The 23,293-nt window shown below is 38.3% G+C and overlaps 1 protein-coding gene across 1 annotated transcript; it reads left to right on the forward strand.

Moving 5' to 3' along the window:
* Positions 1-3,579: 3,579 nt before the first annotated feature.
* Positions 3,580-22,880, forward strand: LOC143394949 (uncharacterized). Its single transcript, XM_076849514.2, has 6 exons — positions 3,580-3,655; positions 6,081-6,133; positions 7,721-7,847; positions 18,907-19,017; positions 19,776-19,959; positions 20,861-22,880. The coding sequence occupies exons 1-6, from the start codon at positions 3,583-3,585 to the stop codon at positions 22,632-22,634; spliced, it is 2,322 nt and encodes a 773-aa protein (XP_076705629.2). The 5' UTR covers positions 3,580-3,582; the 3' UTR covers positions 22,635-22,880.
* The last annotated feature ends 413 nt before the right edge of the window (positions 22,881-23,293 follow it).

Below are 23,293 nucleotides of genomic sequence, written 5' to 3' on the forward strand. Positions count from 1 at the left end.
CAAAAAGGGGAGGTGTCTTGAGAACTTACAGAAAACAGGATTTTTACAAGCATAACACAAAGGCAGGAGTAGATTTAATAGTCCAGCACTTAGGGAGTAAATTTAGATCCTAACACCAGAATTTATGAGGTGCCATTACAGCTTCCAAGAGGGTCATTATCTGGCCAGGAAAAGCCAGAATTTATGAAGCACCACTAATGTTTCAGAGAGGGTTGCTATCTGATCAGGGAAATCCAGGCATGGGTGAATTCAAGGCACGGGCAGGCATTCCAAGCAAGTTTAGAAATCACAGTAATTTATAGTAAAGCCAAAATGGGCTCACAAAATAAAATGTGACGAGATGGTTCCCAGTCTTAAGAGGAAATTAGGGTGGCTTTATCACTAAGCACAACCTCTTTTGACTGATGGTAGGATTGTATCATATTTTTTAGTCCCTACTGTGCATGTTTCTACTGAACAGAAACTCTAGTCATTTTGGTTTGTGTAAAGTCAAAGATCCTCTTTCATCCAGATCCATCCCAGATCAGTGTAACTTATGCTTTGTTCTTTTATTTCCTTTTCTTTTTCTTATTAGTAAAGGAGTTTTGGGCCTGTGCTCTTCAGCCCTAGATAAAAGAATGTGACAGTGGTCCATGTCATGTTTTGAATATATCCCTTATTGCTTTTCCAATGAGGCTTATTTTAAAGCTGACTTTCTTTTTTTCTCTTCTCCCTTTTCCCTTTCCTAACTTCTGGGGAAACAGGTTTACCCTTTTCCTATCCTAGGCCCAGTTATCTGTCCTTGAGCACACATCAATCACGGGAATGAAGTAAATAGATCTCTGGGGATGGAACCAGAAGATTTAAGAAATGGTTATCTCTCAAATTAACAAATGAATTACATCAGGGTAAATGTGGAGAGTAGCCTTTGAATCACCTCTTTAAAAACCCTCTGTTCCCTGGATAGGCAGAATCATAGCCTATCAGGACAAGGACCAGAACATCCTGAAAACAATAAGCTCCTTAGTCAAGGATTGTAAATACTGCAATCTTTTTATTAACAATTGTATTTTTCACATTTATTTTTATGTGGGGCTGAGAATTGAACCCAGTGCCTCACACATGCTAGGCAAGAGCTTTACCACTGAGCCACAATCCAAGCCCAAATACTCTTATTATTTTTAAAGCACAGCTGAATTAGAATGGCCTTGTGTGAATTGTTTCAAAGAAAGACATGCTGAGAGTTAGCATGTAGGCTCATGTAAGCAAAAATAACTGAAAACAGGAGTGGACCTCAGCTCAGTAAGCTGTCTTTATTAAGCAGTAGTGGAATGGCACATTTTCAGGGGAGAAAATGGTGACTGGTTAAAGGAGAGGTCTGTTTTTTATAGATCTTAATGAGAGTTAATCATAGCAGAAGATTTCGTGTGACTTAATCATGAGAGACTTGGGACATGTTGGCTGGACAGTCAGGAAACTAGTTGTGCAGGTTAAAAATCTAAGTCAGGAAAACAGTTGTAAAAGCTTGAAACTCATTGTTACTGGGATAATAATCCAGATCCCAGAGCCCATTTGTTTGCCTTCCCCTCCAGGATACTGGGAAAGGAGGAAAGACCAGAGAGAGCATAAGGCACTTTGTTTGCCTTTTCTCTCCCAGGACCCATTGTCCTCCCTCAGCCCTGGGGGTTGTCATTTCCCTTTTCTAGGGAGATGTTGTTTTCCATATTCTTCACTTATATATGGAATTAACCCTTTAAACACCATATTCCCACTGCTCATGTCTACCTAGAGCCACCATCATGTTCCTTGGCTTATAAATTTCCACTTATCTGTGCTGTATTCAGAATTGAGTCCAGTTCTATACTGAGGTCTCTACTCTCCTACTGCAATTGTCCTAAATAAAATTTGTTCTGGGGCTAGGGGTATAGCTTAGTGGTAGAACACTTGCCTAGCATGTGCAACACATTGGTCTGATCCCTAGCATTGAAAAAAAAATTCTTTACTGCTTTGTAAGGGTGAAGGAGACCAGTTACTCCCATCCAAAAGATCCTTGCCATAATTAAGCTTCTTGTCAGAAAGAATTTTACAAAGGGTGTTAATAGGATATCAGCAAAAATTTCTGTGGTTTGTAGCTTCCTCTTTCTTATAAATGCCAGGTTTGCAGACAAAATTTGTGAAACCTCTGTCTAGCCTAAAAATGTGGGCAAAGAGTACCTGTTATGTACCCACCCAGTGACAGGTAACCACCCCACTGAGTATAAATCTAAAAGAATTTTCAGATTCAGGGTCCAAAGCTTTTTAGGCATTAGCCTCCTCTGGACTGCTGCAGCTAAAATAAACCTGATTTCTGGTGTCCAGCCACATCTGTCCTATATCAAGGGGACAGACAGATTTAGATGTAAGGTGTAAGGGGACAAATAGTTGAAGATGGTGGGAACACAAGGTTAAGAGAATAATTCTATAAAATGAGTTCACTGTACTGATTCTCCACATACTTTCTTTGCTAAAAAGCAATCTGCCTTCAGTCCTACCTGGCCTCGGGGGACAGGAAAATCACATTCCTTGATTTTTTTGGCTATACCTTTTGTTTCTTAATCTATTCTTTAGGTTTGGACAGGAGAGTCTGTTTCTTACAGACATGACATCATAAATCAAGTTGGAGTAAACTATTATGAACTTAATAGTTTCATATACATTGTATATTTATCAAAACTACTGATAAAAATGTCTTCACAAAGCAGATTCAAAACAGGACTTGATAAAAGCCACAAACTACAGCTAACATGGGAACGTTGGTGATTATTATTAACGAAGATATGTATACCTTATTTCTTATCTGACTTATAGTTAGGAGACCCTGCATAAAGAAGAAGAAAAATAAACGGCTTATGAATATTATAATAACAAAAATGCACATGAAATATTATTTATATTTGAGTCCAAAATAACGAACTTACAGATATTAAAGTTCAGCAAGGTTTCCAGATAGAAGGACCTAATTAAATACTTTTCAATAGCTTTCCTCTAGCAGAGCAATAGTCAATAAAACAATGAAAGAGAAAAGTAAAGACCTAAAGGACTGAATCAATGGAAAAGAGTTTATCGCACAGGTTGGTAGACTCAGAGTTTTAAGTATGATGGCCTGTGGACAGGGCTCTAGTAAGGGTATTAATGCATTTGATGAGCATCCTACTCCTGGGCTTCTGGGAACCTGTGTGACAGGCTCTAACCTTAGCCCCGCCTCTAGGAATTTCCAGGGGTCTCCCTTGGCAACCAGGTCCCATCTTAGACCGAACCTCTGGAATATTAAAAGTCACGCCCCTTGATCTGGTCTCACCTGAGTCCACTCGGCCAGCCTAGCCTGGTACCTCCCCAGCCTCGTCCACAGTTCTGGTTCTCTTTGTACCTACAACCCCAGGGAAAATTAGCACGTTCAGAGCGCTGATGGACTCAGTGGGCTGCTCCACCCCACTCCCAGCTCCTGAAGCCCCGCCTCTTACGCAGATCGTTCTCAGAACGGGGAGGGGGGTAGGGGGCGGCAGAAAGCGCGTCTGCGCACGCGCAAGGTAGCTCACTATGTGCCTGTGGCCGCCATGACACTTTATGCTGCAGCCAGCATCTGAGATATATTCTTGCCTCAGTCGGCATCCTATCCTTCCCGGCCGGAGCCATCCAGGTATGGGCCGCGGGAGGCGGAAGGCTGGATTCCTCTCGTCCCCCGCCGCATCCTATCCATCCCGCCCCGCGCCATCCAGGTATGGGCCGCAGGAGGCGGAAGGCTGGCTTCCGATCGCCCGCCTTCCCGGTGCCCCCTTCAGCCTCGCGGCCCAAAGCCCCGTCGGCTCCGCCTGCGCCGCGCTCCTCCTGGTGACCGCAGCCGCGACTTCGGGCTGCGCCAGCGGCGGGCTCGTCTCCTGCAGGCCTGAGCTGGAGAGCCCCGCGGCCTCTCCCTGCGGAGAGCAGAGGCCTCGCCTGCGTCGGGGTCCTGGGTCCGGAGCCTCGTGCGGGTCTGCGGGTCTGCACACACCCAGCGTGGGGTGAGCTCGGCCCGCTGCCCCTGGGCCTCGCTCACTGTGGAGCGCGGGTCTGAGAGTTCCCCGGGGGGCCTGGGGCATGTTTGACACAGTGCATTCAGATACACAAGAGGGAGCTGATTTTAAAGTACTGTTAACCCGCCTCCTGGGCAAGTGCATTTCATCCTTAATAAAGTGATACATTTTAGCCTGGCGCGATAGTGTACGCCTGTAATCCCAGCTACTCGGGGCTGAGGTAGAACTTGATCCCAAGTTCAAGGGCAGCTGAGCAATTTAGGCAGGCCCTATCTCTACACAAAAAATGAGAAGGACTGGGCCTGTATTTCAGTGATAGAGTGCCCCTGGCTTCAATCCCTAGTACTGCAAAATGCAGGGAGGAAAAAAAAAAAAAAAAAAAAGCTTGGTCACTTATTTATAGATTCTTTAAATTTTGCACAGAAAATGTGCCAGTTTGAATTTTTTTTCTCCTAAATCTTTGTGTTTTCCATTTTTTTTTTTTTTGTTTCTAATTACTGCACTTGCCAGGACTCCCAGTTGAATGGAGATTAGCATATAATTTTCATTCTAGCTTTGTTGCTGATTTCAGAGAAAATTAATCAGTATTTCACTATTAAATAGAATGTTTGCATTTTTTAACGTACAAAATCTAATCCTTTCTAATGGCCTAAGTTATTATTAGCAATGTACACTGAAATAGATTAGTCATTGCTTTGTGTCTAAGGGAACATGTCAAATAACCTTTCTATGAATACTGTGAATTTCATTAATCAGTGATTCAATTTTTGTTTATTTTATTCTTGTGGTGCTGGGATTGAATCCAAGAACTCAACGCAAGTAAGGCACCGTACCACTGAATCTCAGTGATTCAGTTTTATTCTTTTTTTTCTTTTTTCTTTTTTTAGTGATTCAGTTTTTAAGCATCCGTCATTCCTAGGATGAAATGAACTTAAATTGTGATTTATACATATTGTTCATTTCTCAACTGTTACCAATGCTTTTGTATTATTTGTATTTTGTATGTGATCTGGCATATTTTTTAGTTGTACCCTTCTGGTGTTGGAAGTAGGAAATTACCTTCCCTCTGTACACTGGAATTATGAATTTCCTACTTATTTTGTGAAACTTTCTGTAAAACAATTTGCAACTTCTGTTTCCTTGTGCATGTTTTAAATATGATTCTTTTAATGACTGGATACAATGAAATTTTCTTCTTTCTCCTCCTCCTTTTCTACCACTACCATCACCACCCACCACCACCACCACCACCACCACCTCATTTTCCTCTTTCTCATCTCTTCTAGACTCTACCTCTTATAGTTCCTGTTACCTCCCAGTAGTCTATTCAAACTCTTAATCCATAAAATGGATTAATCCACTGATGAAGTCTGACCCCTTATAATCCAATCGCTTCCCCCAAGCCCAAACTCTGAACACTGCAGCACTGGAGACCAAGCCTTCAATACAGGAGGCTTTGAAGGATATCCCAGATTCAAACCATAACAAATAGATTGATTCTCTTTCTCAGAAATTAGGTTTTGTGGAGCTCATTGGGTGGGGTTGGGATGACAGCAGTGTTCAGGGCTTTGTAGTAATGCCTATTACCCTGTAAAATGGTAAACAAGTAAAAATGTTGGTCAAGGAGCCCCAAGAAGCCTAGTGTTTAAATAAATTAGTGCTTTCTTAGATGTGAGTCAGGGAATATATATTCTAAGGGTTGAAGGCACCACTTGATACATTTTTTGCTTTTTGTATGGGGAAATGGACAGCCAGATGTTCTTAAGACTTGAGTTAATTTACTAATAAAATGTTACTATTAACCTCTTTTGTATCATTGACAAGGATAAGAGTGTTGTTTTGTATCTCTAGGGGAGAAAGAATTGTTCCAGTTTCACACAAGTTCAGTTTGCATTTGTTTGGGAGTCATGATATGTGTTTTGAGTTATCACTGGTAATTGATGTGCTACAATATCCAGGCTCATGAGTATGGAAATTCTCTGGAGGGTTGGATTCCCATGTCAGCTTCTGTCTTACCTATAACTTCTCAATGTCTTACTTTTCTTTATGAAGGTGACATGGAGGAAGAAAGAATAAGTGTTGGGTTACAGAAAAGTATGATGCAGGTAAGTTAAAGGTATAATGCTCTAAAAGAATATTTCTATTTCATTTGATATCCTGCTGCTATTTTAGAGCACAGGTTAGCAATCTGCTTTTTTTTTTTTTTGATCACATGGTAAGTAGTTTAGGTTTTGAAGGTCATAGAATTTCTATTACAAGGAAATTGTTATTTTAATACAAAAAATATTCATAGAGGAACATAAACAAATGTTTTATTGTATTGCAATAAAACTTTACTTACATAAGTAGGTGATAGGCTAGAGTAAGTGCATGTGCTATAGTTTGGTGAGCCCAGGCCACAATACTATAAAACCGAGCCAGCTGTGGGCCTGAGTTGAAAGATGTGCAGGCTCTTGGGCCTCTCAGGATTGTGAGGGGGGAAAAAGGAAAAGTTCCCATTCACTCTTTGTGTTTTCATTCATTAAATCCTCATCAAGATTTAAACCTGAGTTTGATGTTGTGCTCAATGCCTTAATAGGAATAAAGTATCAGGTCAAGTTATTCTTGAATAAGGAAGAATTTCTGAATAAGGAATAATATGATATTGTCCAATATGTGATCTTGGTCCCATATCCTGGCATCGAGTTCCTAAAACCCTTCAAATGTCTGGAGTGATAACAGTAGTTTTGTATGATGACTGGTGACCAGGATAGATAGCCTCAGGATGAGTGCTGGTCCAGAAGAACTAAGGTATGCTTGACTCTTCAGCCCTATCCCCTAACCTTGAAGTTGAGAGATACTGAAGGTTAAATTGATTATTTAAATTACTAATTTAAATCAGTCATGCTTTCTAGTAAAGCCTCTGTGAGAACCCAAAAAGAATGAATTTAGGGAGCTTCTGTATAGCTGAATATGTAGTTTCCTGGTACGAAGCACCCCAATAGGCATGGAAGTTCTACAGCTTTTCCTACCCTGCTATGCCATATATATTTCTTTATCTGGATAGTTCTCTGTATTTATAACAAACCATAAGCACAAGGAAGTGTTTGCATAGATTCTGAAAGCCATCCCAGCATATTAACCAACTCAAGGACGGTACAGTGGGGACCCTGAGATGTAGCCATTTGGTCAGAAGTATAAATGACAATGTACTAGTTGTTGTGTTGTTTGTAGTATGGGGAAGTTTTGTGGGACTGAGCCCTCAACCTGTGGGATGAAGCTGTCCATATAGATAGTGTTAAGAATGTTATTAATAACAGGAAACCTAGCTAGTGTCTGTTGGAGAACTGCTTGATGTATGTGGAAAATTACCCACATACCTAATATCCAGTGTTCTGTGCAGGTTCGAAGGAAAATAACTTTGATTTTTTTTTTTTTTTCCTTATTTCATTACCATCAACTGCAAAGAGACTAATGTAGTATTTTAGAAGTATTTTGGCTTTTAGACAGGATTGTTCAGTCATTAAGTATGTGTGTGTAGAAAGGGAAAGAGATCTGCTGACGGAGTCCTGCCATAGACTTGGGGAGTCCAAAGAATCTTCTGAACCTCCCGTGAATTGACTCTCAGGTCCCCATGCTGTCAGCTTCACCCACCATCTCACACACACTGGAGGAATTGTACCTTTCTGAACAGAATTTGTGGCATCTTTTAGGATTCCGTGACCTTTGAGGATGTGGCTGTGGACTTTACCCAGCAGGAGTGGGCTTTGCTGGATCTTGCTCAGAGGAGCCTCTACAGAGATGTGATGCTGGAAACCTTCCAGAACCTGGTCTCACTAGGTAAGATTGGCAATGTTGGTTCATGTAGTGGTTTAGAAAACAATTTTATCTACTAGTTGACCTTGTTCCAGGATCTGTACTGAGGAGTGGGAGTGCTTGGTAAATAAGACAAACGTGGTGGTCATTGACCACAGGGTGCTTATGATCTGGAGGCTTCTTCATGAAAATGAACACGGGCATATTAAACTTGTTTTTTTCTTTTTTCCTTTTGTGGTTGAAAGCCTTGAGGTTTATTAAGTGTTGAATGTGTGGGGATTGAGGGGCTTCTCTGGGGCACAGGGAGAGTTTGTGATTTGAGACCTTTGACGATTCTACTGCTGTGAATGCCCTTTACCCAGAGACCACCAGGAGCACACCTGTATGTTAAACAAGCGGGGTTTATTTTGCAGTCATGGGAGAACATACCCATGGGGAGTCGAGGGGTATCTTAGTAAGAGGGTGTTAGAAAGTACCTATTAGAGAATTTGTGCTTTTTAGATGATTTAGAGATGAGTCTATGGGGTAGATTATATTGGTTTCTTAGGCTCTCTATGAACAAGTACTGTAAACTGGTGGGTAAAAAGTATAGAAATTTATTCTTTCATATTTCTGGCATCTGGGAGTGTGAAACAAGGTGTCAGCAGAGCTATATTCTTTCTAAACGCTCTAAGGAAAAAGTCCCTCCCTGTCTCTTTCTAGCTTCTGGTGGTTGCAGGCAGACCTTTTTGTTTATAGATGTATCACTCCAGTCTCTGCCTCCACCATTACCTTCCCTGTGTACCTATTTCTAATCTCTGTCCATATAGGGACATCAGTCATTGAATTTAGGGTCCATCTTAATCCAGAATAACCTCATCTTAACTTACTAAATTGACAAAGACCTTGTTTCCATATAAGGCAACATTCTGAGTATGGGTGAACATTTTCAAAATAGGCTTTAAAAAAATGTATGTTTGTATGTATGCACATATGTATGTGTGTGTTTATGTGGTACTGAGAATTTAACCCAGGGGTTCTCTATCACTGAGCTAAATCCCCAGCTCTTTTTTATTTTGAGAAAAGGTCTTGCTAAGTTGCCCAAGTTGGCTTCAAATTTGGGATCTTCCTGCCTCAGCCTCCTGAATAGTTGGAGTTATAGGTGTGCACCACCATGCCCCAGAGTAACAGGCTTTAATTTTTAGAGCATTTTCAGTTTCAAAGCACAGACAGCCTCTTTCACTATGAACATCTTCCACCAGAATGGTCCATGTTTAATTTACAAATGATGAACGTACATTGACACATCTTCATCATTCACTAGAGTCCATAGCCTATATTAAGGTTCATATGTGGTGTTGTACATTGTATAGCTTTGGGCAAATGTACAATGACATGTACCATTATAGTAATATATAGAGTAGTTTTATTCCCCTAAAATTTTTCTGTGCTCTCACTTTTTAATCCCTGACTCTCTCTTAACCCTTTGGCAGCCACTGTTCTTTATATCATCTCTATATTTTTTATCTTTTTTGGAATGTCATAAAATTGGAATTTATATAGTATGTCGCTTGTTCAGATTGGCCTATTTCACTCAGTAATGTGCATTTAAGTTTCGTTCATGTCTTTTTATGATTTTCCTTTTACTGTTGAATAACATTTTGTAGTATAGATGTGCCACAGTTTATTTATCACCCCGTTTACTAAAAGGCATCTTGGATGCTTTCAGGTTTTGACAAGTATGAATTATGCTCTCGTAAACATGTGTAGCCTTTTGTGTGCAGTTTTGACTCCTTGGATGAATGCCAAGGGACACAATTTAATTGCTGGATCATATGGTAAGAGTTGTTTTTTTTTTTTTTTTTAATATTTAGGTTTTAGATGGACACAATATCTTTATTTATTTTTATGTGGTGCTGAGGATTGAACTCAGTGTTTCACATGTGCTAGGCGAGCACTAGCCCCAGCCCCATGGTAAGGTATTTTTAATTTTATAAGAAATCACCAGATTGTCTTCGTAAGTAGCTGTACCATTTTGCTTCCCTTCAAGAATGAATGAGAGTTCCAGTTTCTCTACATTTTTGCCAATATTCGGCATTGTCAATTTTCTGGATTTTGGCTGTTCAAAAAGGCGTGTAGAGGTGTGTCACTGTTTTGTTTTTCCTGGATGATTTTAGGATGTGGAGCGTACTTTTACTTTTTTACTTGCCATTTGTCTGTATTTGTTTAAGTGTTTGTTTAGGTCTTTGGCTATATTTTTATGGTATTTTTTTGTTCTCTTATTATTGATCTTTAAGACTTCTTTGTATAATGCAGCAAAAGAAATGATTAAGTGCAAAGAGACAGCCTTCAGGATGAGAGAAAATCTTTTCTACCTACTCCTCTGACAGGGGATTAACATCCAGAATATACAAGGAACAAAAAAAATTCAACAACAGAACAAAACAAACAAACAAACAAACAAACAAAAAATCAAAAGCAAGCAAAAGCCAAATAACCCAGTCAAGAAATGGGCAAAAGGGAGTAAACAGATTTTTCAAAAGAAGAAATGTGGGCTGGGATTGTGGTTCAGCAGTAGAGAGCTCGCCTATCACGTGTGAGGTCCTGGTTTTGATCCTCAGCACCATCCCATTTGTTGATTATTTTGACTTTGCTTCTTGCATTTTAGGAGTCTTGTTAAGGATGTTAGATCCTAATCCAATGTGGTGAATATTTGGGCCTATTTTTTTCTTCTATTAGCCATAGGGTCTCTGTTCTAGTGCCTATGTTTTTTATCTACTTTGAGTTGATTTTTGTGCAGGGTGAGAGATAGAGGTTTAATTTCATTTTGCTACATATGGATTTCCAGTGTTGCTGTACTGTTTGTTGAATAGGCTATCTTTTCTCCAGTGATTGTTTTTGGCATTCTTGTCTAGTAGGAGATAACTGTATTTATGTGGGTTTGTCTCTGTGTCCTCTATTCTGTATCATTGGTCTACAAGTCTATTTTGGTCCCAATACCCTGCTGTTTTTTGTTACTGTAGCTGTGTAGTATAGTGTAAGATCTGGTATTGTGATGCCTCCTGCTTCACTTTTCTTGCTAATGATTGCTTTAGCTATTCTGGGTCTCTTATTTTTCCAAATAAATTTCATGATTGCTTTTTCTATTTCTGTGAAGAATGTTATTGGGATTTTAATAGGAATTGCATTGAATCTGAATAATGCTTTTGGTAGTAAGGCCATTTTGACAATATTAATTCTGCCTGTCTAGGAGCATGGGAGATCTTTTCATCTGCTGAAATTTTCTTCAGTTTCTTTCTTTAGTGTTCTATGGTTTTCATGGTAGAGGTCTTTTGTTAGATTGATTCCCAGTTTTTTTGGGGGGTGGGGGCTATTGTGAATAGGTTAATTTTCCTAATTTCTCTTTCAGTGGATTCATTGATGATGTATAGGAATGTGTTTGACTTATGGGTGTTGATTTTATATCCTGCTACTTTGCTGAATTCACTTATTCAAGAATTTTTCTACTAAATTTCTTTGATCTAGATATAGAATCATGTCATCAACAAATAGTGATAGTTCTTCTTTATCTATTTGTATTTCTTTATTTTCTTTCTTTTATCTAATTGCTCTGGCTAGAGTTTCAAGGATGATGTTGAATAGAAGTGGTGAAAGAGGACATCCTTGTCTTGTTCCAGTTTTTAGTGGGAATGCTTTTAATTTTTCTCCCTTTAGAATGTGATGCTGGCCTTGGGTTTAGCATATATAGCTTTTACAATGTTGACATATGTTTCTACTATCTCTAGTTTTTATAGTGTTTTGAGTATGAAAGTGTGCTGAATTTTGTCAAATGCTTTTTCTGCATCTATTGAGATGATCATATGATTCTTGTTTTTAAGTATATTAATATAATGAATTACATTTATTGATTTCTGTGTATGGAACATACCTTGCATCTCTCAGAAGAATCCCATTTGATCGTGGTGCACTATTTTTTAAATATGTTTTTGTATGTGATTGCCAGAATTTTATTGAGAACTTTTGCATCTATGTTCATCAGGGATATTGGTCTGAAATTTTCTTTCTTTGATGTGTTTTTGTCTGGTTTTGGTATCAGGGTGATATTGGCCTCATAGAATGAGTTTGGAAAGGTTCCCTCCTTATCTGTTTCATGGAATACTTTGAATACTTTGAAAAGTATTAGTATTCATTCTTCTTTGAAAGTCTTGTAGAACTCAGCTGAGAGTTCATCTGGTCTGGGCTTTTCTTGGCTAGTAGGCTTTTGATGGTGTTTTCTATTTTATTATTTGAAATTGATCTATTTAAAGCATGTATGACCTCATCATTCAGTTTGGGTAGGTCACATATCTTTAGAAATTTGTTGATATCTTTAATATCTTCTATTTTATTAGAGTATAAATTTTCAAAATAGTTTCTAATCATCTTCTGTATTTCAGATGTGTCCATTGTGATATTTCCTTCTTCATCTTATATTTTAATAATTTGGAGTTTTCTGTTTGTTAACATGGTCAGGGGTTTATCTATTTTATTTATTTTTTCAAAGAACCAACTTTATGTTTTGCCGGTTTTTCCAATTGTTTCAATTTCATTAATTTCAGCTCTGATTTTAATTATTTCCTGTCTTCTACTGCTTTTGGTGTTGATTTTTTTTTCTTTTCCTAGGGCTTTGAGATATAGTGTTAGGTGATTTATTTGTTGACTTTTTATTCTTTTAATGAATGTGCTCGATGCAATAAACTTTCTTCTGAGTACTGTCTTCATAGTGTTACAGAGATTTTGATATGATTATCAGTGTTCTCATTTACCTCTAAGAATTTTTTTATTTCATTCTTGATTTCTTCTACTATACATCATCATTCAATTGTGTATTATTTAGTCTCCATTTGTTACTTCTATTTTTATTTTATTGTTGATTTCTAATTTCATTCCATGTGGTCTCATAGAATGCAAGATATTATCTCTGTTTTTTTGTATTTACTAAGATTTGCTTTGTGGAATAAGCTATAGTGTGTTTTAGAGAAGGAGGCATATGCTGCTGAGAAGAAAGTATATTTGCTCGTTGTTGGATGAAATATTCTGTATATGTCTGTTAAGTCTAAATTATTGATTGTGTTATTTAGTTCTATAGTTTCCTTATTTAGTTTTTGTTTTGGAAGATCTGGCCCATAGTGAGAGAGGTATGTTAAGGTCACCCAGTATTACTGTATTGTGGTCTATTTGACTCTTGAAATTGAGAAGCATTTGTATGATGTACATAAATGTTCCATTGTTTGGGGCATGAATATTTGTAATTGTTATATCCTTCTTATATATACTTTCCTTAAGAGGTATGAAATGTCCTCTTAAGGGAAGTATATATTATCTCTTCTGATTAACTTTGGTTTGAAGTCTGCTTATCTGAGATGAGAATGGAAACCTCTGCTTGTTTATACAATCCATTTGAGTGATAAGGTTTTCCCCATCCTTTCACCTTCAGCCTGTGGATGTCTTTGCTCATGAGGTGAGTCTCTTGAACACAGCATATTGTGGGTCTTACTTTTTAATAAAATCTGCCAGTCTATGTCTTTTGATACATGAGTTTAGGCCATTAACATTCAAGGTTATTATTGTGACATAATTTCGTATCCCCTCTCATTTTGATTTTTTTCTCGTTTTTGATTTGTCTTAGTTTCTCATTTCGTTGGGTTATTTTAGTGTAGATCCTCCCTTTGCTGGTTTTCACTTTTTTTTTCCCCACTTCATCCTCATGGAATATTTTGTTGAGAATGTGCTGTAATATAGACTTTCTAAGTGTGAGTTCTTTTAATTTTTGTTTATTATGGAAGTTTTAATTTCATCTTCAAATCTGAAACTTAATTTTGCTGGATATAAAACTATTGGTTGGCGTCCATTTTCTTTCAGAGCTAGAAATATATTATTCCAGGACCTCCTAGCTTTGAGGTTCTGGGCTGAAAAATCAGTTGAGATCTGAATCGGTTTCCCTCTATATGTAATTTGATTTTTTTTTCTCTCATACCTTTAAGATTTTATCTTTATTTTCTGTTAGTCATTCTAGTATAATGTGTCTTGGTGTGGGTCTGCTGTAATTTTGTACATTTGGGGGTCCTACAAACCTCTTGTATTTGATTATTCTGTTCCATTCTTTAGATTGAGGAAAGTTTTTACTATTATATCATTTAAAAATTATGCATTCCTTTGGTTTGTATCTCTGCTCCTTCATCTATTCCAATAACTCTTAAATCTGGTCTTTTCATGTTATCCCATAATTCTTGGATGTTCTGTTCATGGTTTCTTACCATCTTCTCTTCATGGGCAACTCTACTTTTAAGATTATATGTTTTCTCTTCATTGTCTGAGGTTCTGTCTTCCAAGTAATCTACTCTGTTGGTGATGCTTTTTATTGAATTTATAATTTGGTTTACTGATTCTTTCATTTTAAGGAATTCTGCTTTTTTTTTTTTCATGATCTCTAACTCTGTATTAAAGTAGTCTTTCACTTCCTGTATGTTCTTTGATTTCACTCCTCATACTGCCCTGTATTTCACATATCAATTTAACTATATGCAATCTGAACTCCTTCTTGGACATTTTTTTTACTGTGTTATCAGCGGCTTCTGTTGTTGAAACATCTTGTTTTGTTTGGGGCTCTTTATTTTCTTGTTTTTTCATGTTGTTAGTGTGTTTTCCCATCTAGAAGTATGGCTGTAAGGCAGCATAAAATCTACCCTGTAGACTTATAGTGTCTAGGTGTGTGAAAATTTCCAGAACCTCACCTTTAGTGGTGAGACCAATATCAATATTACTCAGCATATAATATGTAGCCTTAAACCTAATAGCTCCCACTAAGGCAACTACTGCTTCCTCGCATTAAACCAAAATGATGAATTTAATAACTATCTATAGTATAAACAGAAATTTTGTTAAAATGGTTTACAATTTCAAAGGGTGGATGAGAGAACAGAGTAGTGTAGTATGTAATATTTGTGAGGGAGGAAGAGAGAAGCTAGAAGTAAAAATTCACAGGAAGATTGGAAGAGGAGCTGACAGAGATTGGCTGTTGATTGGAGAGAAGTTGGAAAGAAAATAGCATAAAAAGCATCCTGTTCCAAATTTGGTAGAGAGATTAGTGAATCAAAAAATAAAATAAATCTTCCTGGAAAGTCGAACTGTCTCTGTCAGTGTTCAATAGTTTCTCAGCTCTGACTCTGATGTCTCTCGGGATCACCAAACCCAGATCAGCCCTTGCAAACCTAGTCTCTAGTCTACAAACCTGGGTTTCAAATACCTCAGGCTCTGCCATTTGTAGTCCCAAGATCTCAATGCTGCTCCTACTTGCAGAGAGACCACCAGGAATACACTCATGCAAACGAGCAACAGCAAGAGATGTAGCACTCTCAGTAGGAAGACCACTAGCACTCTCAGTAGGAAGACCCCAGGGTCCTCCAAACACACAAGTACCCCAACACTGGACCTGCATGTCCTGATTGGAGTCCCCAGATAGAGGGTCTTGTGGTGGTAAACCTGCTGGCACCCAGGTCCCAGGCCCTGGCTGGTATCCCAAAATGGGTGCAGCCACATGCAACCAAACCTGGAATCTCCCCTGCAGCAGTCCTCTAGGCCATGGTAGCAGCACTAGTGGCGGCTGCATTGGCAGTTACAACTGCAGCTGTGGGGGCAGTGTCACCAGGTGATCTCCAGGGGTCAGCAGCAATGTGGGCTTCAGTTGCATCCACAGTTTGTTCTGTGGAAGTAGCACCCAGAAAGAACACCTCCAGGTGATCTCAGTCTAGCAGTAGGGAAATCAGAGGGAGCAGCAATGGCGGTAGTGATGCAGGTGGCAGTTGAGTAATAGGAGACTTCCGGTTCAGCGGCAGCAACCGTGGAGGTAGCATCAGAATCCAGTCAGGGGTAACCAGGCAGTGCCCAGAAAAGTGACCTCTGGGCACAGCAGTGGCTTCTGTAGCAGCCCAGAAAGAAGACCACCAGGCGACCTCAGGCTGGCAGCAGTAGAATCAGAGGCAGCAGCAATTGACATATAGGTTTTTATTCTGCCATAAAGAAGAATGAAATTATGGCATTTGCTGGTAAATGGATGGAAATGGAAAATATCATGTTAAGTGAAATAAGCCATATTCAGAAAGCTAAGGGTTTAATGTTTTCTCTTTTGTGTGGAAGCTTGAGCAAAATAAGAGGGAAACAGGCAGAGGGAGCCCATGAAAATCAAAAGGGTAGGATAGGTAGGGGGCAGATGGGAAGGAAGGAGGAAGAGGGAAAGAGGGGACTGCAAAGTGCACCTGGCCAAATCGTGCTGTGCACATATAGGAATATACCACAGTGACTTTCACTATTGTGTGTATCTATAAAGCAGGAATTAAAATAATAGATAAATAGAAGGAAGACCAGTAGAGAAGAAGAAGGGGACAGGAGGAGGGAGGAGGGAAAGGAAAGGAGAAGTACTGGGAATTGAAATGGAGCACATTAATTCCATGCATGTATGGTTGTGTCAAAATGAATTGCAATATTATGTATGTGATAATACAGTAATAAAAATATGTAAAAAAAAAAAAAAAACATTCTGGGCTGGAGTTGTTGCTCAGTGTTAGAGCACTCGCTTCACACATGTGAGGCCCTGGTTCAATCCCCAGCACCACATTAAAAATAAATAAACAAAAAAAGGTATTGTGTACAACTAAGGAATAATTTTTTTAAAAGCATTCTTTGTGTAAAGAACATGAAAACAGTTTCTTATCAGATAAATCTCTGTGAAACAGCCTCTTACCAGAGAAATTTTTTGCAAATGTCTTCTTTTAGGCAGAGTTTATCTTTTCTTTCTCTAGATATTATCTTTCACAGAGCAGGAATTTTAATTTTAATGGGGTGTATTGTATCAATCTCTTTCTCATCGATCATACCTTTGATATAGTATCAAAAAAGTCATAGCCAAATCCAATGTCATCTAGATTTTCTCCTTCTATCTTGTACAATTTTTCTAGTTTTATGTTTTACATTTAGATCTATGATCCTTTTTAAATTAATGTTTGTGAAGAGCCTAGATTCATTATTTTATGTGGGTATGTCCAGTTTTCTAACAGCATTTGTGGAAAAGGCCATCTTTTCTCTATTGTGTTGCTGTCAATTCTTTGTCAAAGGTCAGTTGACTACATAGTTATTGCTTGGTCTGTAGGGATTTGATACTAGTATCTTCCCAGAGACCAACATCTGTGGATGGTCGAAACCTTTTAATTAAAATTCCCTGGTATACAGCCTAAGCTCTCATATACTTTACATCATCTCTTGATTATTTTTAGTGCCTGACAAAAATGTAAGTGCTATGTAATTGAAACTGGAGTTTGAAATGAAACCAGATTCTCCACTCTGCTGGTCTGTAGGTTTGCATAAGTTACATGCCTCTGCAGCTGAGAGAGCCCATTTTAGTATTGCAACTAATCACAGCAGGGAAATGCCTGTCTGGTCAGCTCCATGGGTCAGAGCTGGCAGAACCTGACTCTTCTTCACTATTACTGAGCAGTGTGTTGTAACTCTCAATGGCAGACCTCAGCAACTGGCTGCCATTTTTTTTCCAGGTTCTTATTCACAGATTTGAAGACAAATCCACAGACAACATAAGGCAAGAGTGAAGGTGTGGTATTTATATAACTGAAAAGAAAAGAAGCAGAACTCTCAGGGGCTGAGAGGGGAACCTGAGAGTAGGTTTCCACTTAAGTGTACTAGTCTAGGGACTTAAATAGCTACTGGATGAGGCATTCATCAATATCTGTATTAATCAAGTCTTGGAAAGATACTAAAGGTGTTGGTCAGTATCTATGCTAATCATGTCTCGAAAAAGTGCCAATACTATTGGTCAACACCTATGCTAAGCAAGTATTGGAAAAGTACCAAGGCTCATGATTTGGTCTGTGACATTCTGATTAGTTAGGCCTTGAGTCTATAGTCTTCACTCAGGTCAGTTCTACCTCCCTTTTCTTGCCACCCGGGACAAAGAAGTTGGCTGTAATGTTTGGAATGTTTTCTATAGGTTAGTTTTGTGAAATAACCTCTTCATTTAAAGTCTCTCTCTGTCTCTCTTTTTTTTTTTTTTTTTTTTTGGTGTGGGGGAGTGAATTTTCTTAATGTCTGCCTGTTTTACTATCTATCGTATCTTATTCATAAATACTTTTGTACTGTATTGATTTGGACATAAGCACAAAAATATTCATGTTTAATACGGATGTAATTTTTTCCTATTGTATTTTCTATTCATGATTGCTTGAATTCACAGATATAGAGGGCCAACTTTACTTATGTAGATCTGTGTCTGTGCTCTTTACTCTGTTTCATTGATATATTTGGACATGACTTTTGGTGAAACCCTGTTCAACCTGATAAAATAAAGGTATTGTGTCCAACTACAACTAAAAATAAAATATTAAAAAAAATAGTCTGGCTGTGTCAAATCAGCTTATAATAATATTGAGGTTCCATTGTGAATGTAGGTCAATCTTTTTTTTTTTTAATAATTTTTTACACCTTTATTTTATTTATTTATTTTTGTGTGATGCTGAGGATCAATCTCAGCACCTTGCACATGCTAGGCAAGTGCTCTACCACTGAACTACAATCCCAGCCCAGATCAATCTTTCTTTCTTTGTTTTTTTTTTTTTGCTGGGAATTGAACACCTAGGGGCACTTTACCACGAGCTACATCCCCAATTCTTTAAAATTTTGTTTTTCTTTGCTTTGAAACAGGATCTTGCTAAGTTGCTGAGGTTGGCCTTGACTTCATGATCCTCCAGCCTCCCAATCTCACCCTAAGGATTATAGGCTTGTGTTACTATGTCTGACTCAGATCAGTTCTTTCACATTAGAGGCTGCCTTTCCCCCCACATCTCAGCTTTTTCTTTTATCTTCTCTATTTTTCTTTTCTTTCTTCCTTCCTCTCCCTCCCTCCTTTGCCTTTTTTTTCTTCAATGGATTTGACATTATGTTTCAGTTCAACTCATCCTTCTCTGTCTTTAGAGTATCAGAAGACCAAAGTTTGACCCAGTTTTATGGAAAGATATTTCTTCATTGCTTTCCCTCATGATATTCCTTTCCTTGTGTGCAGGGTATCCACTACTCACACCCAAGCTGATCTCCCAGTGGGAACAAGAGGAGGAACTGCAGACAGTGAAGACAGAACTTATCCAGGGCATCTGTACGGAGCAGCACCAGGAAGGCAAGAATCCCTGGGAGAAACTGGCCTGGGAGGAGACAAAAATAAAATAGAAATAAAGCAAAAGTTTGTTTTGTCTGAGGAGGCTCATTATCCACAGATGCCTCAGAGTACTATTTTGACTATTTATCTGTCCTCTTGTACTTTCCTTGATCTTGGCAAAGATCTCCATATTTGCTTTTTTAAAGTTTGTTTTTGGTATATGTGTTTTATCCTTTCTGTTTTCCTCTCCTAATAATTTTTAAAAATTTGTTAATGAAAAATTTTAATATATTTTCTATACTAATATAGTTCTAATTTGTTCTAATTTGTTATACATGATAGCAGAATGCATTTTGATTCATATGGAGCACAATTTTTCATGTCTCTGGTCCCAGTAATTTCTACTGGTCATGTTACCATCACTGTCATTCTTCATAGAACTATTTTTTTTTTTTTTAATTTTTCAGCACTGGGGAACCCAGGAGTGCTTTACCACTGAGCTATATCTCATACCCTTTTTAATTTTGAGACTGGGTCTAAATTGTTGAGGCTGTCCTTGAACTTGTGAACCTCCTACCTCAGCCACCTAAGTAGCTGGGATTACAAGCATGTGTTACCATACTATGGTAATGTTACCATACTATGGTTTCATGGAAATATTTTTTAGTGAACTGTTTTACTTTTGATCCTTGTGCCTATTAATAATGAAGTCCTGAAATAGCTGCACTGCTCAAAGTCCTTTGCTCATAGGTAACTTTATTTTTATTTTTTCGTTTCAGGTTTTGAGTCTCTACTTTATAGTAAGGAATTAGTTGCTCTTCAAGATAACAATGGAGAAAAAATATCCAATGAGCAGAAAATAGTGAGATTCAAGAGAAGTGGTTCCTGCTCCTCTGTTTTACATGAAAACCAGGACACCCACCGTGTGGATGATTGCAACAAAAGCCATGAGAAAGGTTTAAGGTGAGTGCCCTTCATATAAGAGAAGGTAGTGCAGCAGAAAACAGCTTTGAGATTTTAGAAACATATTTTGGGGCTGGGGTTGTGGCTCAGTGACAGGCAGAGTGCTTGCCTCCCACATGTGAGGACTGGGTTTGATCCTCAGCATCACATAAAAATGAATAAATGGAGTAAAGATATTGCATCCATGTATAACTAAAAAATATTTTTTAAAAGGAAACATAATTTCAACATAAACCTAGGTCAGAAATTTTGCTTTCATAAGAATGAAATCATGGCATTTGCCAGTAAATGGATGAAGCTGGTGGAAAGAACCAAAAGCCAAGTGTTTTCTCTGATAGGTGGATGCTAATTCACAATTGGGGGGTGGGGGATTGGGGAGAATAGAGGTACTTTGGATTAGACAGAGGGGAGTGAGGGGAAGGGAGGTCATAATAGTAGAATGAATTGGACATTATTATCCCATGTACATATATGATTACATGACTAGTGTAACTCTACATCCTGTATAACCAGAAGAATGAGAAATTATACTCCATTTATGTATGATGTATCAAAATGCATTCTGCTATCATGTATAACTAATGGAATACATGCAAATAAAAAATAAATTTAAAAAAAAGAAATGAAAGGATTCAAATTCAAAATAAAAAAAATTGTACTTTCACAAAGAATTTTGTCTAGATAGTTTTTCCTACAAATGATACTGAGGTATTGAAATTTTGACACATAGATTGGTTTGACAGATTTATCAGAAAAATCATATAAGTCAAAAGCTCAGTTACAATGTTGACTGTGGAAGAGCCTTCTTGAGAACTTTTATAAGTTGATGGGGCAGAAAGCATACATATTTACTGAAAATGGTAAATTTTATTACTAATAATCTGTCTTTTATTTTTAAAAGTCATGTGGTAGAGAACATCTGTGAGTACAATGAAGAAAATCAATGTGGACAAATTTCAAATCTTATGCTCCAGAGAACTACTGAAGTCAAATCCTTTGAATGCTGTGAGTGTGGAAAGTCCTTCCTGTTTCATTCATCACTTAAGAATCACACCAGATCTCATGCTGGAAACAAACCCTATCAGTGTAAGGAATGTGGAAAAGCCTTCCATTTTCTTTCTTGTTTTAAGAAGCATATGAAAACTCCTACTGAAGAAAAACCATATGAATGTAAGGAATGTATAAAGTCCTTCAGTTGTTCCTCCATGTTCAGAGCACATATGAAAATTCATAGTGAAAAGGCAAAGTATGAATGTAAGGAATGTGGGAAAGCCTTCAGTAGTTCTTCCCACCTCACAGAACACGAAAGAATTCACAGTGGAGATAAGCCCTATGAATGTAAGGAATGTGGGAAGGCCTTTAGTTGTTCCTCATCACTCTCCAAACACAAAAGAATTCATAGTGGAGATAAGCCATATGAATGTAAGGAATGTGGGAAGGCCTTTAGCTCTTCCTCTCATCTTATACGACATATAAGAATTCACACAGGCGAGAAGCCTTATGAATGTAAAGAGTGTGGGAAGGCCTTCAGTGAATCCTCAAAACTCACTGTACATATGAGGACACACACCGGAGAGGAACCCTATAAATGTAAGGAATGTGGGAAAGCCTACAATTGCCCCTCCTCCTTAAGTATCCACATGAGAAAACACACTGGAGAGAAACCTTATGAATGTCTGGAATGTGGAAAAGCCTTCTATCTTCCCACTTCCCTGAACACACATGTGAAAAATCAAAGTAGAGAGAAACCCTATGAATGTAAGGAATGTGGAAAGGTCTTTAGTTGTCCCTCATCCTTTAAAGCACACATGAGAGATCATAATGGTAAGGTGCAATATGAATGTAAGGAGTGTGGGAAGGCCTTTAGTCGTTCCTCATCCCTCACTGAACACCTAAGAACTCACAGTGGAGAAAAGCCTTATGAGTGTGAAGAATGTGGGAAAGCCTTCATTAGTTCTTCCTATCTTACAGTACATAGAAGAACTCACACTGGAGAGAAACCTTATGAATGTAAAAAATGTGGGAAAGCCTTTATTCGTTTCTCACCTTTTAGTATCCACATGAGAACCCACACTGAGGAAAAACCATATGAATGTAAGGAATGTGGGAAGGCATTTCGACATTCTTCATACCTTACTATACATGCAAGAATGCACACTGGAGAAAAACCCTTTGAATGTCTGGAGTGTGGAAGAGCTTTCAGTTCTCCCTCATCCTTTGGGAGACATGTGAGAAGCCATACTGGAGAGAAACCATATGAATGTAAGGAATGTGGGAAAGCCTTCATTAGTTCTTCCTATCTTACAGTACATACAAGAACTCACACTGGAGAGAAACCTTATAAATGTAAAAAATGTGGGAAAGCCTTTATTTGTTTCTCAGCTCTTAGTATCCACATGAGAACCCACACTGAGGAAAAACCATATGAATGTAAGGAATGTGGAAAGGCATTTCGACATTCTTCATATCTTACTATACATGCAAGAATGCACACTGGAGAAAAACCCTTTGAATGTCTGGAGTGTGGAAGAGCTTTCAGTTCTCCCTCATCTTTTGGGAGACATGTGAGAAGCCATACTGGAGAGAAACATATGAATGTAAGGAATGTGGGAAAGCCTTTATTTGTCCAGCCTAGTTTCCAAGACGTGAAAATTCACACAAGGGACAACATATAAATGTAAGGAGTAAGGGAATCTCTGCAAGACTTTTTCTGAACTAATGCAATTTTTGAAGTCTCATTTTGTGAAGTCTCATACTGTAGAGACACTATAAATGTGTGAAAGTGGGAGATTATCACTCATTCTTCTGAAGAGTTGAGGACAACTGAGAGAAACCCTGTGTTTATAAGCTGTATGGTAAAGTCTTTTGATTTTGAACATAACTTGTGCCACAGTCTGGCTGGGTTGTGCAAAGTAGCGGGCGGGGGGGGGGCGACAAGCAACTTGTGAAGGTTGAAACAGCGGGAGCCTCTTTATTCAGAACATCAGAGGTATATATACCCAACCAAATACACACAGCTTATCTCAATTAACATCATCCAGTTACAGCAATCAGTCATTAAGGAATCATCATCATCTTAATAGTTAGACACAGCTTAACTCAATTAACATCATGTAGATACAGCAGTCAGTCATTAAGGAATCCTCATCATCTTAATAGCTTGCTGGCATTACTTCTCAAACCACTCCTCCTAGCAAAGTGCCAGGCGCCATCTTGACTTGGTTGTGGCTCTCAACACTTGTATAAGAAAATTCAAAATTTGAGCTAGAAGAGAATATCAGTGCCTCCTTAAAGTGGACTTCTAGAGGGTCATTGATTTTCAATGTTTTCTAAT

Source organism: Callospermophilus lateralis, chromosome 1 (genome assembly GCF_048772815.1).
Source record: "Callospermophilus lateralis isolate mCalLat2 chromosome 1, mCalLat2.hap1, whole genome shotgun sequence".
Lineage (NCBI taxonomy): Eukaryota > Metazoa > Chordata > Mammalia > Rodentia > Sciuridae > Callospermophilus > Callospermophilus lateralis.

Bases quoted from the DNA above. Each gene is read 5' to 3' on its own strand.
- LOC143394949 (XM_076849514.2), top strand. From the start codon at position 3,583: ATGCTGCAGCCAGCATCTGAGATATATTCTTGCCTCAGTCGGCATCCT. The intron at 6,134-7,720 runs GTAAGTTAAAGG...GGCATCTTTTAG, and splicing joins TACAGAAAAGTATGATGCAG to GATTCCGTGACCTTTGAGGA. The intron at 7,848-18,906 runs GTAAGATTGGCA...CCTTGTGTGCAG, and splicing joins CCAGAACCTGGTCTCACTAG to GGTATCCACTACTCACACCC.